This window comes from Euleptes europaea, chromosome 11, assembly GCF_029931775.1.
Source record: "Euleptes europaea isolate rEulEur1 chromosome 11, rEulEur1.hap1, whole genome shotgun sequence".
Taxonomy (NCBI): Eukaryota; Metazoa; Chordata; class Lepidosauria; order Squamata; family Sphaerodactylidae; genus Euleptes; species Euleptes europaea.
In genome coordinates, this window is record NC_079322.1 from 54887284 (window position 1) to 54904776 (window position 17493).

General features: G+C 40.3%; 1 protein-coding gene across 1 annotated transcript in view; it reads right to left on the bottom strand.

Moving 5' to 3' along the window:
- Positions 1-17493, bottom strand: part of ITGA8 (integrin subunit alpha 8) — a 128651-nt gene that overhangs the window by 58812 nt on the left and 52346 nt on the right. The window contains exons 14-19 of the mRNA XM_056857097.1: positions 15605-15712; positions 6634-6689; positions 5940-6094; positions 5115-5252; positions 4539-4606; positions 2766-2913 (exon numbers count right to left, since the gene is read on the bottom strand). Coding sequence (XP_056713075.1) covers positions 2766-2913; positions 4539-4606; positions 5115-5252; positions 5940-6094; positions 6634-6689; positions 15605-15712 — 673 coding nt within the window. The remainder of the gene's footprint in view (positions 1-2765; positions 2914-4538; positions 4607-5114; positions 5253-5939; positions 6095-6633; positions 6690-15604; positions 15713-17493) is intronic.

A 17493-nucleotide genomic window follows, 5' to 3' on the forward strand; every position in this document is an offset into this window, starting at 1 on the left:
GTCCAGATTGCACTTCTAGCATTTGAGTTAAAAAATAAAGGGTATGGATCAAAGCAGCAACGTAGGATGCTTATATACTTCCCAAATTATCTTCTAATTTTCACATGGAATAAGAAGACCAATAGCCTTGGAGATGCAAATTCTTGGGGACAGGCTTGTTGATTATCTTCAAATAATATCAGATCAGATATATGGGATCTGCAGTCCATCTACTCTAAATTTACAAGTTCATGACAGCAAGACAGGGCATGATCCATTTCTGACTTTCCTGGACTGCTTTTAAATATCGTTCATCCTGGATGGTTCACGTGTGCCTACCATACAATGATCTGCTATTTTTTTCTATCTGTACGTTATTATGCTGCTCTTCATCCAAAGGGCAACATATATGGTTCTCCCTCCCACTTGTTATCACAGCCATCTTGTGAAATAGGTTATGCTGAGAGACAGTAAGCATGGTTGAGTGGGGATTTGAATCCAGGTCTCCTAGGTCCTAGTCTGACACTCTGACTACTGTACTTCAGTGGCTTCCTCCCTTCCTCAAAGACCTTGCCTTCAAGTTCTTCCAGGCAACAGCACCTACAGGTGAGTGGATGGAACATACTACAACCTATCATATATAATAACACTTCATGGTGTAATCATCCAAACACCCAAATACAATTACTAGGACGGAGTCAGGATATTGTTAAAAGAAGTAGGTGCACCCACCAGATAAAGCTTGGTTTAATTTAAAACGCAACTTCTAAGAATAGCATAAGTTACTTTTCTATCAGATGAGGTTTTCCCCCCTTCATCAGGTGTTATACTAACAAAACGATCTCGCAGAAGAGAAGCAGGAGGTTATTTTCAACATAACAAAAATATTTGCTTCTAAAAAGGAAATTAACTTGGCACACCTTGGTTCCTTTTTTGGGTGTCATGCTTTGAACCGTCCAAAATAAAGTTCATGCTGTATCAACTTGCAAGCTTTGTAGTTAGATGAGTTGATATATGCTTCTTGCCCAGCAGTGAACACATGAATTGTCTGTGTATCTAGGGGATAGAATTTCATCTTGGCCTCTCCAAAAATATCCCACACCTTGTCCTTCCAAAGCCTTTAAAATACAATGGGCTAATTCCAGTTGAGTTCAAGCTCCCATGGCTTGCTGAACAACATTTGAATAAACTTTTATGTCCCATACCTCAGAAATTTGTTTTTTACTTTTGTAATACCATTTTCTAAGAGCCTTGTGGCACAGAGTGGTAAGCTGCCGTACTGCAATCAAAGCTCTGCTCATGAACTGAGTTCAATCCCAACAGAAGTCTGTTTCAAGTAGCTGGTTCAAGGTAGACTCAGTCTTCCATCCTTCTGAGGTCGGTAAAATGAGCACTCAGCTTGCTGGGGGTAAAGCGTAGATGACTGGGGAAGGCAATGGCAAACCACCCCTTAAACATAGTCTGGCTAGTAAATGTTGTGATGTGACATCACCCCATGGGTCGGTAATGACCCAGTGCTTGCACAGGGGACTTAATACCATTTTCTGCATTGTGTAACATATCGCGTTTAACACTTATGCTTTGTTTCAGATTTCTGCAATCCTAATCCTATAACATTGCTTACTAGATGTCTCTTCCTATTGATTGCATTGGTTTAAATTGTGTAATATGCCTTGAGTCACAGTGAGAAAAGCAGACTATAAATAACATAAATGAATAAATCTTCCGAGTAAACAAAAGTATTATTGGATTAAACAGAAGTATTATTTGAAGATTCACATCTATTAATTCACTTTGAATAAAAGCTACTAAAATTTCCTACAAAGCATAGTATGATCACAGGGTCATCCCCCCCTTTCATCCAGATGAAGTCACAGGGCCTCTGACAGGGAAAAAAAAGATGGTAACCTAATAAAAAATGGTAACCTAATGAACCTAATTGGGGAAGGCACTGGTAAACCACCCCTTAAACAAAGTCTGCCTAGTAAACGTCGGGATGTGACTACACCCCACGTGTCAGGAATGACCCGGTGCTTGCGCAGGGGACCTTTACCTATTTAATGAACCTAATACTATGTATGGGTGTGAAAGTTGGACATTGAAGAAAGATGATAGGAAGAAAGTAGACTCCTTTGAAATGTGGTGTTGGAGGAGAGTGTTACGGATACCATGGACTGCCAAAAAACAAATCAGTGGGTTATAGATCAAATCAAGCCTGAACTGACCCTAGAAGCTAAAATGACTAAACTGAAGCTATCATATTTTGGTCACATTATGAGAAGACAAAAGACACTGGAAAAGACAGTCATGCTAGGAAAAGTTGAGGGCAGCAGGAAAAGAGGAAGACCCAACAAGAGATGGATGGACTCAATAAAGGAAGCCACAGTCCTCAATTTGCAAGATCTGAGTAAGGCTGTCAAAGATAGGACATTTTGGAGGACTGATTCACAGGATCGCCATGAGCAGGAAGTGATGGCACTTAATACACACACACACACACCCTAATAAATATCAGTTACAGGCAGCAGTATGTGAGGTAGGTTGCAGGGAGTATCCTAGCCCTCACTAAAGGGGTAGGGGAAGCCAGCATCTCCCAAGCTCATGCTGGGATCCAGTCGACACTCAATAGCTGCACACCTCCACAGTGCTCCATGCCAGACTCCAGCAGCTCCATCACTGCCTCCTGATGCCTGCTGGCTGCTCCTTCCCCTTCAGTAGTATGCAGTTATGGGGGATAGAGATATTCCCTGCCCACCATGAGCCAGGGCTAGTCTGCTTATTATTACCTTGTTGTTCCGTTCAACACCAGTGTAATCTGCCTCCGGAGGTATCTTTATATGCAACTCAGCTTCATAAGCTCCTTCACCATCATTTCTTGAATTTATCAAAAGCATGACACAGTTTTCTTCCCCAATTACGATACGATCTCTATCTCTGTCAAAAGAATACATGTTTTGCAATGAATGTCACCCGGTTTATTTCTGGACAAACTGATCCAGAATACTCATCACATTCCAGAAATATAAAGAATCATTTCTGTGTCATCAATCTATGCATTTACCCACATTTGCAAACAATGAAATGTCTCATGCAGCTGCAAAATATAATCCATGAGTTGGTCATTAAGGCATGAACCATACCTGCCTCTGAAAAAAGCGCCACTCCTAAGACCTATCTTTCAAAATGGATTGACAAATGTCACATTGACTTCAACTCATGTTAAACATGGTTGTGTGAATCAGTCTTAGTTTATACCAATGACCTGTCTAATCCAGCGTTGTTGCCCCGACACTGGTAACTGGGCTGTCCCCTCCCTAGGTTTACTGTGACTGTTCTATGTTTTGATGATAGGCCAGTGGTCACGAGGAGAGAAGAATCCCGTTGACCTGTGGCCCCTGTTACCATGATCTAGAGCAGGGGCATCAAACTCATGTGTTACAAGGGCCGGATATGACATAAATGTCACTTGGTGGGGGCCAAGCCATGCCTTGCCAGCTAGGGTTGCCATCCTCCAGGTAGTAGCTGGAGATCTCCAGCTATTACAACCGACCTCCAGCTGATAGAGATCAGTTCACCTGGAGAAAATGGCCGCTTTGGCAGTTGGACTCTATGGACCCCAAACCCCACCCTCCTCAGGCTCTGCCCCAGCTATCTCCAGGTATTTCCCAACCTGGAGCTGGCAACCCTATCGCCAGCCCAGATTGAGAGTGGAGGGTGCAGCTATCTCAGCTGGCTCGCAGGCTGAATAAGAGCCCTCGAAGGGCCGGTTCCGGCCCACAGGCCTTATGTTTGACACCGCTGACCTAGAGGTATGGCAAAGATAACACATGGGTCTGACCCTATCCATGTCTAGAGTGAAAAAAAATGTTTCTGTAACAAAATTAGGTAAAAAAAAACAGGAGGAAGATTTTACTAATGAGACCATCATTCCCTCCTTAGTCTTTGAGGAGAGGGTGCAGGGATGGAAGTTAGACAAACCTCACTTGACACTTACAAGGCTCCTCAGAGCTTAGATATGTGAGAGGAGAGTCATTTCTTCCCGGAAATACACCTGTATCCTTTCCACAGAAGAAAAGGTAAAACGGATACTTTGGAAATAAGATTTGTGGCATGAGACCAGAATTATTCCAGGAAGTGGCCCAAGGATGTATTTTTTATCCCCCTTGGAAACTCAAAAAAATTAATACAGAACACCTAACTGATAATATCCTTTTGGCATTGATGCCAAAAGAGAACCTTGAGGAAAAGTAATTTTCACATGTTTTTGTTCAAGCATGGGAATACTATCTAAACCCCTTTTGTGCTGAAATAAGCAAAGTGAGCTAAGCGGAGATATGCAGATGTGATTTTTAAAAAACCCACAAATGTGACAAACCTTTGAAGCTATATATTCTTCAAGGTCATAAAAGGTGAACCAGAAACTTAAAAGCTGGTCTCAGCATGTGATAGTTAAGATCTCCTTCCTATCACAGGGGCAGTCCTTTTTTTTCCTGAGCAGTTTTTAATGAACACCTTTATTCCATTAACTGCAATACACAAGTTTATTTGTTCAAACTTACGGCACAGCGGAAAGTTTCAAGTCAGGAATGCATAAGTTGTCCTCTCCACAATCCACAAGAATGTAAGCCTGCATTGTCCAAAACATGCGTCACTCATGTTAGTGCTCCGTTTGAAAGGAATTCCAATCATTTCCTTTCCTTTCTTTTTTGTTTGTTTGTTGACAGGCATTAAAAATACCTCCCCCCCCCCCCCAAAGGACTGGATCCTTCCAAATCCCCATGCCGGTGCAAAGAACAGTGGTGACTGCTTGTCTGTGTAATGCAATCTAAATTCTACATATTAAAAAAAGCGAGTACATCTTTCCATCTTTCCAAGGAGGAACATGTTTTACATGCTGTTACAGTTAGCTGGACTAGAATGAGAACATTTACAAAATGCACCCTGGAAGTGATCCAAAACATTAAGATAGATTTGGTTCAATTAACTTCCCATAATGAACAAATTAAAACTCTTGCTGCACAAACTGAAGGAATGCTGAAACTCTGAAAAAAACACCTTATAAAAGATGCCACACAGCATGATAAACATCATCAGTTGTTTACAATACATAACATATACATAGGCGAGACCCATACTTTCTCTCCAACGTTGCTTTCCTGGTAATAGTTCAATACTGGGTTTACAGCAAAACCACTGGAAAAAGTGGATTCATCCAAGCTGTAATTCAAACTAATGCCAATTGGGGACAATTTATCTCGAAACTCCGTTTCATCCTGTGGGAAACAAATGACAGGGAGACAGTTCAAAATACAGGGACTGCACTTCATTAATGTACTGATTTTTGGTCAATAATAAAGAAATTAAGCCTCCAAAGGGGATGGAGAACCAGTTACTCACCTCTACTTGAGATTCCAGAACATATTGCCTCCACAGATCCACACTTGGAAGAAGTGGTGCAGGCTCAGAATTATTTCAAAGCTGAAGACTACCATGAGGTCGTGTCTCTAAAGAGACCAATTGCCACAAACTCTTCGCTGCCTGGCACACACAGAAGGAGCACACATGTGGATCTGTGGAGGCAATAGTGTTGATTTGTTCCATAACCAAAGAGTCGCTTTGAAAAACACTCATCTGTTACCTATAACATTCCCTTGTATAGATCCAAAAAGTACTTCCCAATACCTTCTACATCAGCAGACGACCATCACTGCATCTCTACTTGATGGATCAGAACACCACCAAATGTGGATGAATAGCTAATAACATCAGCATGCCTCCAATCATGCATTTCACCCAAAAGCATTTCTGTTTATGGAAGAGGGGGCAGCCACATCTGCTGATTCCACTCTTCCACAGCAGACCCCCCCTTTGCCCCCTATGATGTTCTGGGGGGTCCATTGGCACCCCAGAACAAAATGTCAGGGGAGCTCAATGCTCAGCAGGAAGAACAAAAAACTTACTTTGAGATAAACCACAAAGTCCTTGCAATTGAGCCGCTGCGACCTGTCTATAATAAACTGAAAGACAAGCTGAGACTGATGGTAGTCGAAGAAGAGGGTCCGCTTCACGCCTCCTTTTGGTTTTAACGAATCTAGCTGCAGTTCAGCTTTCAAAGCTGCAAAACAGAAGCGAAATGCAACCCTGAGCAGATCAAAAAGGGGGTGGGGAACATACGTAAATCTAAAGTAGTTTCTATGTCTATCACTTTAACCAAAAAGCAGAATATCTAAAACTGGTATAAGCAGTTGGACCAACAAGAAAAAAGGCAGTAATCCTACGCAAAAGTAAGCCCTACTGAAATCAGTGAAACTTATGCCTGTGTAAGCAAGCATACAACTTGCAGCCAAAATGAGATATGAACAAATGTCATTATCCCTGGGTCCTGAGATGCTCAGGAGAAAAACAGGCATGTAAATATTACAAAACTATCAATTGACCCATCCCGCTCCCAATTATACATATTCAGGTTTGTTCAGCTTGATCCAGCAGTTGTTTTTCTGGCACAGGGACTTCACTGTAAAAAAGGAGTCCCAGTTACCCATGACTTCTTCTTTTACTTCACTCATCTTCTTGAAAGAGAGCAGGCCTTAAAGACAGAATTCCCACAGAAATCAGTGACACATAAAGTCATGCAATCATAAAAATAAGCCTTACCTATTTCATCTGAAAGGCCTTGACCTTCAAAAGCCATACAGACTGTTACAGTAAAACTACAGAGGGGGGAAAACAGAAAATAATTCATAGAATGAAACTGGGTATAGGGATTTTTTGAATTCTATTGCTTGCCACAGAGGGCCTTTTGCGTCCATGGCATATTTTCAGTAGGGTTGTGCAAGTCTTCTTTAATTTATTTCTGTATGCATGTTGCATGGTTTTTTAATATACAATTTCTATGACATATATATATATATATATATATATACACACACACACACACACACACACAATATATGTCTCATACATTAATAATGTGCACAACTGATTTATTGACACTCAAATAATATTGAAAAATGTGTACACAGTTACATAGTAGCTTGGATCCCACAAAGGATTTCTGGTAATGGAAGGGGGGAGGTGATTTTCATGGATCCCTCTTCTGCCACAGACCTCCATGCTGTTCCTGGGGGGTAAGGTTGCCATCTCAGGGTTGGGAGGGGGGTAGTCTAAGGGGAGCAGGGTTTGGGAAGGGAAGGAACTTCAGCAGGATATAATGTCACCTTCCAAAGAGGCCATATTCTCCAGGAGAACTGATCTATGTTGCTTGGAGATCAGTTGAACTATCAGGCGATCCCCAGCCACCATCTGGAGGTTGCCAACCCTTCTGGGGGTACCTTTCCTTCCAGGAGCAGCATGATGGTGCCATTTTGGACTGCAGTGTGTGTGTGGGGGAGAGATGAAGAAGTCCCATTCTGCTGGAGAAACCATCTATCAGCAGAGATTTACCATGCATCCAAGTCTTTATGAAACTCCCAGGTTTGATTTGCACCATGACAAAGCTAAACTGAAACTGATTTTCTGATCAGATTAGGAGGGATAAGAAATTTCAAACAATCTCTAATTTCTACCACTGGTTTAAGTGTCGCTCTTCTTCTCAGGGAATCTCAGAAACTCTGGTTCTGAAAAGGATCCAAGGAATTCTCTTATCTAGCATTCACAACACCTTCACCAAGGAGCCAGGCTCACTGAACCAATGACTTTTTAATGAAACCAGTAGCTAGAAAAAAAAAAAAAAGCTTTCAAGACTTTACCCAAAGGGCTTCCAATATTAAAAGAGTGAACTCTACTGTAATTTCCTTACCAGGGCTGCAAAGAGGGTGAGGCGAGTGAGGTACTTGCCTCGGGCACACAAAGCTGATGGGCACAGAAAATAATAATATACATCTACTGTCCCAAGATGTCATGTCATTAGGGTACATTTCTATAAAACCAAGTTGAACCAACCAAGCAGGGGCGGCTGGTCCATTAGGCCTCAGTTCCTTGCTGCTTGCCTCCTTTACAGTAAAACAAAAGTCTTACTGAACTTACTACCAGTTCAGGGCTTTTAGTAGGGTTGCCAACTTTGGGTTGAGAATTTCCTGGAGATTTTGTGGGTGGAGCCTAGGGAGGACAGGGACCTTAGTGGAGTACAATGCCAGAGAGTCCACCCTCCAGAGCATAATTTTCTCCAAGGGAACTGATCTCTGTAGTCTGGAGGTGAGCTGTAATTCTAGGGATCCCCGGGTCCTACCTGGATACTGACATCCCTACATCGAGTGTGCCCTTCAAAGCTGCCATTTCAATCAGTTTCAGTAAGCTTAAAATAATTAAAAACTACATTCGAGCATCCATGAGTCAGGAGAGGTTAACAAATATGGCCATCTTGTCAACAGAACACATGGCAGCAAATAATATTAATTTTGATACAATCATTGATGAATTCTCCTCATTGAAAACACATAAAGTACAACTGTAAAAAATGGCCATACCTCATGTAGTTTAATTTTGTATTTAAAAAATAATAATTTCTCACTTATGTATTATTTGATTGTGTGCAGATCTCATAATAAATGTGTTATTATTATTCTTCTTTCTTGTTATTTACATATTTACCATTTCACCAAAACCATAATTATGAAAGTATAGGGCGGTGCAATTTTATATTCTGGCCTCAGGTGCAGAATTAACTAGTTATGGCTCTGTTTCTTACTGCCATTGCTGGGCTGGATATTAACCCAGTGAGATTATCCTAGTAACTCCTCTTCTAATTAATTATCACTGAAGAAACTGGGAATACTCAGATAACTGCCATCAAGAAAGGATCCAAAAATGTTTCTGTTTTTCCTTGTCCTCAGAAGACTATGGAAGTGTTGCATGTGTTTACCTTGAATAAAAGTCAGAGAAACAATCATTTCTCTATTTCCATGTTTATTAGATGTGCTTATTGATATTGTACCATTAACTTTCTTCTTTCTTTGAACAAACTGGTTTTCATTATATAACTAGCATAAATCTAGTAAACGTTAATGTGGCTGTACCTTATGTCCAGTCAAAGGTGAACAGAATTTAAATATTTTATATTGCCCATTTCTTCTGTCAGGCCATTAAGCCTTACTGATCAAGTAACTTTTTTTAGATAGAAGATCTAAAAATGACAAATCAAAAAGCACTTGAGCTGCTGTATTTCCCCCCTCCAGTATGAAAATATAAATTTTTAATCAGACTACACTCAGAGGCTTTCACAAATAACCACAGATGGATGGTTAAATTATTAGATCAAAGTCTATCCTGTTAGAGAAGTATAATTTCCTGGTAACCAGAATCGCTGGACATCCATCACTGATGACTTGCTTATGATGACAGGCAAAGCTGTATGATCACAGTTGAAAGCTGAAAGATGTAAACTAAACATCTCTGAGACATCACTGAAAAAGCCCAAACACAAAAAACTGAAAAAAAATCTTCCCAGGTACTTATAATTGTTAGAATAGTTATAATTCAAGTGAAGAGCTCAAGTTTACCAGACACTTTCATCACCCTTCTTGTTTTTTTTTTTGGGTACAAATCTGCAAAATGTGTATTAGACAGCTCCTTGGGTAATATCCAAAATTCTTGCATTAGTCATTCCTTTTCAATCTCCCACGTTACTAAACAGATATCTACAAACACTCTAAGTTCAAAACCAGCAACATCACCTCTGGAATAACCTCTAATCTTATTAAAATTGAGTATCAGTTTCCTCCGACAATGCTAATGAAAATGTGCCACATCTGGGATTCATATATCGTGCATGACCTTATTCAACATCTTCCTTTAGGGCAAACAATTTGCCACATATCATTAAGCAGGGCTTTCCCGTAGACTCCAAAGGTTGTTATGAAGGTTTATTTCAGGCCCTCTGAGAAATCACAAATTCAGTCCCATTTCCATTTCCTTTGAAATTGCCAAGAGATGAATAATTGAACAGATCTTCATTTATGAAGCAGTATGTTGTAGGAAATAGGGGAAGAAATATGTACATGGTATGCATATAATGTAGTGACATTTGTTCAACTATGCTAGGGCATAAGGAAGTTGAAGGGACTGTCTTGAGGAGACTATTGCTTAAAACAACAGAGCAGCATATTCTGAGGTAATTTATAACAGATGCCCTTTTTCCAAGCACTGTTCCCCCAAATGAAAAGACCCCTAGAATTCCCAATGCTTTCCCTGCTTTTCTATCTCAGTGCCTTCAGTCCTTCAATTTCCATAGGTTCCCCAACTCAACACATTCCCTGAAGAGAATGTCATTGTCCACAGATGATCACTACTATGATTGTCTACTAACTACAACTACTAATTACACAAGCTGTGAAAGGAACGTTCATATTCAAAGGCAGCATCTCTCCAAGTAACAGATTCTGGGAATGCCGCGGCTTCCTGATGCATCTGGTAGGCTACTCTAGGGAACAGAATAATGGACTAGATGGTCCTATAGTCTGATATAGAAAGACAATCCTCTTATCTATGGACATGAAGTACATTTTGGCCACTAGAAATCTTGTTGGTCTATATTCATTTATTTAGAGAATTTCTATGCCACCTCTCCAGCAAACTGAGGCAACTTACAAAATAATAAAAACATTTATTTAAAAAATGCAAAACCTGGCATTAAAAATCTAGCCAGAGCATAAAAACAGCATAAAATGAGTCTCAAGACAGTTTCACGCTTTTCTTTGAACTTAGCTTGTCTCTAATTCAGCCTTTTCACCTCTTCCAGAACTCTGCTGTCAAAACCATATATATATCATATATATTTTGTCATATATATTTTGTCATATATATTTTGTCATATATATTTTGATCAAAACCTTTTTTCCATTACCGTTAAAAATACTTCACAGCCTAGGCCTTTTTTTCTCTTTCAGCTTTCCCCCTTATTATATCCCTGTCCCTGACCAACTACATAAGTATCCTGCATCACCCCCAAAGCCTCCTGCTTCATTTTCCCATGTTTCCCCTTTCCCCAGAACACCTAGGCTGCATCATTTCTTGCTCTTCCTTCAAACTCCTTCCTTAGAACTTAGCTTATCTCAGAAGCCATTGGCTCACATGCTTAAATCCACTCCTTCTATCTTCTCTTTCTCTATTCCTCTGCCATAGAAAGGACGGAAAAGCTGGACGGAAAAGCTGGAACAAAGAGGCTATACTTTACGAAGCTGGCAGAAAAGTCACAGCAACTAAGGAGGAATTAATTGTGAGGAATTTATGGCTGTGGAGATTAATTTATAGCTGTGAAGACAAATTCAAACTTTGAATAGACAGAGCTATTCATAAATGTCACTTTATATAGTGATTAATCAATAAGTCACTTAAGAACAATTCAGGGAAGGAAATAGCAGCAGATATGAAACGGTGAGGAAGGGGGACCACCATCCTGCATCTATGTCGTCTTGTCTGCAATAATAATCTGACGTGCAAAGCTTACATGAATGTTTCGGCAAAAGGTCTACACTTCATGTTACTGCTAAAAGATCTGCACAATGGCCAGAGAGATAGAGACAGTTTATAAACTAGAAATTTCTATCAACATGATTGAAATTGTCAGACCAAAACAACTTTACAATCTTCAAACTCACCAAGCGAATTTTCACACGTATCTATAGAAAGATGTTTGTAAATCAATGCATTTTCTGGAGTTTCCCCCCGCTTACTAAATTTTGCAGCCTTGTATTTTGTTATATTAATTACATGTTATATTTTATGCATACAATATTTCTGACTGTGAAAATATTTACAGATGCTGAAAGCTTTTGAGCATCAGTAAATATTAATTATTAATCCATGGCTGTGGTTTGAGACTCTAATTCAATTAATGCCTACAATTTTCCCCAGGAGATAAATAATAAGTTACCACCTGAAAACATATATGAAGCCATGGAAAAACCCAGTATTTCTAGATCCATATTTCTAGATCCATATTAGGGCTAGTTTTTACAGAATATTCTATGCTTTTACATCCAAGCATAAAATGCAAATGATGAAATCTATTTTAGCTTTTCATGTGTGTGTCCCCCTTTCAAAAATACACAGTGGTGGAGGGACCTCTCCTTTTGGGGAGTTTCTGTATATTTTAAATGGAAAACTCAAATTTGAACTATATGTGTTCTTCATATCTGACATGTATAATTTGATAAAGGTAATTGTATCTTATTGTAAAATAATTTGCCCCTACTTCCTTACTCACCAAAGTAATACTAAGAATTTTCAGCTAAGATCTAATTTCTGCCTGTTGTTCTATCCTGGTCAGCAAAATAATATGTTTAAGTTGCCAACAACAATATGGTATCTTGCTAATTCTGTGCTTAAATAGGCTCAATTCAACTCCCTTTCCTTCTAAATTCACTAGGCTTGGTTGGGAATAGTGAAAGCAAGAGTTTGCTCAGTTTTCTAACCACCTTCTCTGTCTGTAATACTACCAGGGTATAAAAGAAGAAGAAGAGTTGGGTTTTACATCCCGACTTTCTCTACCACTTAAGGAAGAATCAAACCAACTTAGAAGAAGAGTTGGTTTTTATATGCCAACTTTCTCTACCACTTTAGGAAGGAATCAAACCGGCTTACAATCACCTTCCCTTCCCCTCCCCACAACAGACACCCTGTGAGGTAGGTGGGGCTGAGAGAGAGTGACTAGCCCAAGGTCACCCCGCTGGCTTCATGTGTAGGAGTGGGGAAATGAATCCAGTTCACCAGATTAGCCTCCGCCGCTCATGTGGAGGAGTTGTGAATCAAACCCGGTTCTCCAGATCAGACTCCACCACTCCAAACCATCGCTCTTAACCACACCAATTTTGGAGTTTAAAACATTTGCTACAAAGTGTGATATCTGTGAGTAGCACAAATCTTGATGAGATGTTATTTATTGGACAGAAGTCTTGCCCCAGTAAAAGCTTCCAGCTATCAAACATCCTGGATCTGCGCTGTGAGTAGAGAAATCCCCTATGATCTAAGCCAGGGGTGTCAAACATAAGGCCCGTGGACCGGATCCAGCCCCTTGAGAGCTCTCATCTGGCCAGCGAGCCAGCCAACCCCCCCCCCCCCAATCTGGGCTGGAGAGGCATGGCCCGGCCTGACCAGGTGACATTTATGTCATATCTGGCCCTCGTAACAATCGAGTTCGACACCCCTGATTTAAGCTTTCCTATATTCATGGCCTCCCTCCCACCCCTACAGTGCAATCCTAAACAGAGTTACGTTCTTCTATGCCCACTGTCTTCAATGAACTTAGAAGAGTGCAATTCTTTCCAGGATTGCATGCTAATCCTTCCCTGGAAATAATGGTTACAGTGTTGAAATTTCTGCTCAGTTATATTTGAACAGCCTGATATGTTAAAATGGAATGGAAACTTCTAGGAATTTTAAATGTTTTCTTGTGGTGTTATAATGGTAATTTGCAAAGAAAACAGGCTAAGCAAACAAAACAAAACAAAAACACCGACCCACCCATTACTATGTTTTTAATTTACCTTTTAATATGCTAGCATGAGCTTAGATTTAAATGAAGTATCATGGAACTTCTCTGTCTGTAGAACGACAATGGTTTCCCACATGGTTAAAACAATATTTTCCTAATACTACATAGTGTACAGTAATCGAAATCTTTAGACTTCCTGGACTCTTTCTGCTTAAGATGATCTCTTTTCATTCATTTTATTTTGAAATGTCAATCAACAGGCATTTTGCACAAGTTGCGCAGCTGGCTAAGAGATACAGAAACGTATCCCATGGGGCAGAGGAAATATTTGTCTGTTGGAGTTTCCCTAATAATTGTTTGCATATGTATAACACAAGGTTATAACAACTACAGAGAAAAATTACGGCATGGAAAACCAACAGCTGCTCTTCAATCATTTTGGGAGACTGAATTAAGATTTTTTTTATAGCAGCAGCAAAATCTTCAGGGAACCATATTTTATAATGTAATGGAGAGAAATGTAACTAATCTATCTGCTGTGACACCTATATAACATACATGCTTTTATGTATCTGTGAGAAAATTCACAGTCAAGCAGTTGGTCTCCTCTGGGTCTAAACTTCCAGGAATAAAGCAGAAATTTGAATGATGACTTCAGTACAGTGTTTATGATGGATCCATTGCTTGATCCTGGCCAGAATTCCAGATGACCTCAATTGCAGTCTAATCCATTTTAGGTCTTTTACTAGACAAGACCAGAGAGCACTTTGCGAAGATGCTGCAGTGTTGGCTATACTTTATACGTTCATTCGCATATATCTGATTGGTGTTTGTTGACCACTGAAAATTTCCAAGCACTGGAGCCTGCTGTTTCTAAGGGCCCCTCATGCACAGACGCACAACACGGTTCTACCCATATTGTTCACATCTGAGCCACATGACTTCAAACTTTACTTATTAAAAATATGTATACCCCAAACTCTCCTTCAACTGATACCCAAGCCAGCTTATAGTTGGAGACAAAAGATCCATACTGTATAATTAAATGCTATATTAAAACATAACACAATTATCTAAAACCAGGAGCAATTAAAGCTCTCACCTTCAGCATAAAGATGCAACATAAAAGAGTCAATGTAAAGCCAATAACACCTAGGGAGGCCAGTTAAAATCTAAATGTTAAATATACACTATGCAATTATGCATAATCCAGAACAACATTCTTTATCAAGGCTCTGTGGGATGCAGGTCCAATTCCATACAACCTTACTTGTCTTGAAAGAAAAACAAAACTTATTTTATTTCTGAAATGACATAAAAAAACTATATTATGGTGATGGGCTTGCAGCTGGGCTGGGCTGTTGGGCACCCCTGGACCCAGTAATGTGTGTAAATTTCTCCTCTACATGCTCGGACCCTGCTGAAGAATGGATGATTTTTCAATAACATGTGATATATTGAATAGTGGTTATTCTGTCCACAGAAGCTATGGACATATGACAAAAATACAGTCCTGCCCAAGAAAGAGTAATAGGAAGGACCTTAAAATAAGAAGGCAAACACCCAACGCAGCATTTTGCCACTGCAATTATCACTTCCAATATCATTCCCATTCACTTCAATGGAAGAAGTACATCTGTACACACAACAATATACCTTTCCACATGAAATAAACGGGACAAGCTGCAGGTGCAGCAACTCTGCGGGGTGAATCCCTTCTAAATTTTGTAAATGGAAATGCAGCTTCCCCACCTCCCAGCGTGGCGTAGTGGTTAAGAGCAGTGGTTTGGAGCGGGGGAGTCTGATCTGGAGAACCGGGTTTGATTCCCCACTCCTCCACAGGAGCGACGGAGGCTAATCTGGTGAACTGGATTTGTTTCCCCACTCCTGCACACGAAGCCAGCTGGGTGACCTCAGGCTAGTCACAGCTCTCTCAGCCCCACCTACCTCACAGGGTGTCTGTTGTGGGGAGGGGAAGGGAAGGGTATTGTAAGCCGGTTTGATTCTCCCTTAAGTGGCAGAGAAAGTCGGCATATAAAAACCAACTCTTCTTCTTCTTCTCCCTTCTCCCAAAGCAGTCGAAACAACCCTGATATGAGAGGGAGGGTGGAACTGTCCCACTTCTTGTGCATGCATATATTTCAGTGGGATCCAACCCTATGTGCACAGAGCTAGGCACTATTCTCACCCACTTACCAAGCCACTAAAGTCATAGCTCCAGGAAGGTGACAAGTTTTATTTTCTGGATTTACGATCACTGGGGACAGCAAGAGCCGAGCATCCACTGTCACAACTGGTCTTGCTCTGCAAGAGGAGAAAAACAAGGTTAAAAACACAAAGGAGCAGGTTACTACAGAAGAGTACAGCAGCGTTAGGTGACAGTGACATCTGGGAATACAGAAAGTGTGAATAGCACTTCCTGTATTCAAACTCCCTCGGGCAGATACATGCACAGTGTTCGCATCAGGAACACAAGCCTATTTTCTCAGGAAAGATGTAAGAGTCCCACTTTAGATGTTAATGTCTCATTCATATTTCCTGCATTTTGTACAAAGAATCCAATTTTGTGCTGCGGGTTGGATTTGAAGAATCAACAGCAAAGCTCTGCTTGTAACATAGATTTTCCCACCTTCCTCTTCTTGCTGAGAGTCAGGGAAGCACTGGGAAGGGTGTGGAATGAGGCGTGGAGATTCGAAGTGGAAAGGGGAAACTGTTGGAAATTGCTCACTCTTCTGAGGTGAATGGACATACACTTTGGCTCACAGAAAGAAGAATTTGGATCCATCCCAATATCTGTTAATAGACATCAGCTAAGTAGATCTACAAACTCAGCTCCACTAATGTGGGCAAGGTTATTATATTAGTTTATCATTACTGTCTTCATCATCATCACCAAAATCTATACGCTTGCTTTCCAAGAAGGCTCATGGCCCAAATTCTAAATTTTAGACCCCATAGAACAGCCAAAATAGAAAACCCAAATAATCAACTCAAACAGTAGAAATTCTCAAAAATTCAGGGTTGTTTAAATTAAAAGTCCCTTCAGATACAAAAAAAAATTGGAACAGGTGATAAAGTTTTGTGAAAGACAGAGGACTCAGGCTGAGGCCAGTATCTTGGGAAATCGATTCCTTAAAAAAGGGACTCCTGCAGTGAAAAGACTATTTTGTTCTGCCACTGATGTTTTTTTTTTTGTAACAGAGGGCTTTTAGCAGTACCTCCCAACTGTGTTGGAGGAGAGTGTTACAAATTCTGTGGACTGCCAAAAAAACAAATCAGTGGGTTATAGATCAAATCAAGCCTGAACTGACCCTAGAACCTAAAATGACTAAACTGAGGCTATCATGTTTTGGTCACGTCATGAGACAACAAGAGTCACTGGAAAAGACAGTCATGCTAGGAAAAGTTGAGGGCAGCAGGAAAAGAGGAAGATCCAACAAGAGATGGATTGACTCAATAAAGGAAGCCACAGCCTTCAGTTTGCAAGCTCTGAGCAAGGCTGTCAAAGATAGGACATTTTAGAGGACTTTCATTCATAGGGTCGCCATGAGTGGGAAGCGACTTGACGGCACTTAACACACACACACACCCAACTGTCCTTCAATTTATATTTCACAACATTTTTTTTCACTTTCTGGTCAAAGAAATATTTTTTTGTTGCAAAATGTATTTCCCTGAAAAGGTTGGCCTCTAACATTTCTTAACACACACTGCTTCTCTTCTTATTACTTTACTTTAATGATACTGTTCATATGGCCAATTTGGCCCTTCTTATTAGTCATAATAATAACAACTATAACACCATCAATGTGCAAGGTGTTCTGCAGGATATAAAACAAAAGGTCCTAGATAACACAGATAAAAAATAGAAGAGAAGTGGAAGTGAGGAAGAAAGAGAGGGGAGAATGAGCAGTCTCAGAAGGGGATGGGTAATTAAGGGGCAGGGCCAAGCTTTTCACAGAAGAAGCTCAGTTTTGAGGAGAGGTTTGAAGGAAACGAAAAGGAACCTTTTGTCCCAGAAGGTAGTTTTATCTGGGCAACAAGGCAAAGGAAAACAGTGCCTTAATCGGACAGAATGTTCTGTG